At 41.5% G+C, this 1,423-nt stretch overlaps 1 protein-coding gene across 1 annotated transcript in view; it reads right to left on the bottom strand.

Moving 5' to 3' along the window:
• The window catches only part of LOC106870580 (protein polybromo-1), a 142,866-nt gene that overhangs the window by 136,664 nt on the left and 4,779 nt on the right, over positions 1–1,423 (bottom strand). Inside the window, exons 3-4 of the mRNA XM_052978118.1 lie at positions 1,227–1,324; positions 521–668 (exon numbers count right to left, since the gene is read on the bottom strand). Coding sequence (XP_052834078.1) covers positions 521–668; positions 1,227–1,324 — 246 coding nt within the window. The remainder of the gene's footprint in view (positions 1–520; positions 669–1,226; positions 1,325–1,423) is intronic.

Here is a 1,423-nt window from a genome sequence, read left to right as displayed (position 1 = left end):
GGTTGTCAAGCAATGCTAGGGGGACAAACACAGACACACAAACATATACATCATCATCATCGTTTAACGTCCGCTTTCCATGCTAGCATGGGTTGGACGACTTGACTGAGGACTGGTGAAACCGGATGGCAATACCAGGCTCCAATCTAAATTTGGCAGCGTTTCTACAGCTGGATGCCCTTCCTAACGCCAACCACTCAGAGAATATATATATATATACATATATACTATGGGCTTTTTTCAGTTTCCGTCTACCAAATCCACTCACAAGGCTTTGGTCTGCCCGAGGCTATAGTAGAAGACACTTGCCCACGGTGCCACGCAGTGGGACTGAACCCGGAACCATGTGGTTGGTAAGCAAGCTACTTACCACACAGCCACTCCTACGCCTGTTCATAAATGTGAAAGAAAGGGAAATTACATTTGATAGAATAATCTGAATGCTAAAGGCTTAAACAGAAGCCTTCTTCCAACGCCCCCCCACCATCAAGCCCTACCCTAAATGCTCCCTGCTACTTACTCTGTAATAAGCTTTAGTGTTGTTGACCATCAGTTCAATGTCAGCAGCAAACTGCTCCAATTCATCATATTCATCAGTCTTTAATTTCTGTTGAATCTTCAAGAGATCAATGGGTGTACTCACTACGTCATAGTAATCAGCAGCAGTTCTGAAATGAGACAAAAACATACACAAAGATATATAAGACTGGGTGCCTTTGGGTAAAAACAAAATACAGGAGGATCAGTTAATTAGGATTTCGTTCAACATGTTCCCCTCTCAGATTCACACACTCATTTCAACAGTCCCTCAGTTTTTTCAAGCCCTGTAAAAGAACTCAGAAGGTTGGGCCGGCCCCCAACCAGGTCTTTCACAATCTTGTAAATAATAGTAATGTTTTGTCCAAGACCACAATGCCCCTCCAGTCTGGGAATTGTGCAAAAGGTTGAGCACTCTACAGTGATGTGTACCCTTAACATAGTTCTCAGAGGGATGCAACATGACATAGAATGTGACAAGGCTGGCCCTTTCAAATACAAGTACGACTCATTTTTGCCAGCTGAGTGGACGGGAAACAATGTGAAATAGAGTGTCTTGCTCAAGGACACAACACACCACCAGGTATTGAACTTGCAGCCTTACGATCATGAGCCAACCACTTAGCCATGCAATGGTAAAAATCAGAAACATGAGAGCGGATTATGTCGTTATGTATCTAACGTCTCACCTTCGTTTCGGTGCCCTGATGAAGGCTTCACACAGCAAACGGCCATCTTCTGTCTTGTAATTCCGTATTGTTTCGTAAAGGTCTTGACAGATTTCAATCTTGAGAAAGAGAAAATATATAAACACATAAATATGTATAAATACACACACACAAACATATATATATATATATATATATATATATATATATATATATAT

This window comes from Octopus bimaculoides, chromosome 30 (genome assembly GCF_001194135.2).
Source record: "Octopus bimaculoides isolate UCB-OBI-ISO-001 chromosome 30, ASM119413v2, whole genome shotgun sequence".
NCBI lineage: Eukaryota > Metazoa > Mollusca > Cephalopoda > Octopoda > Octopodidae > Octopus > Octopus bimaculoides.
Note: the sequence above shows the minus strand (reverse complement) of the source record. Positions and strands in the feature narration are given on the sequence as shown.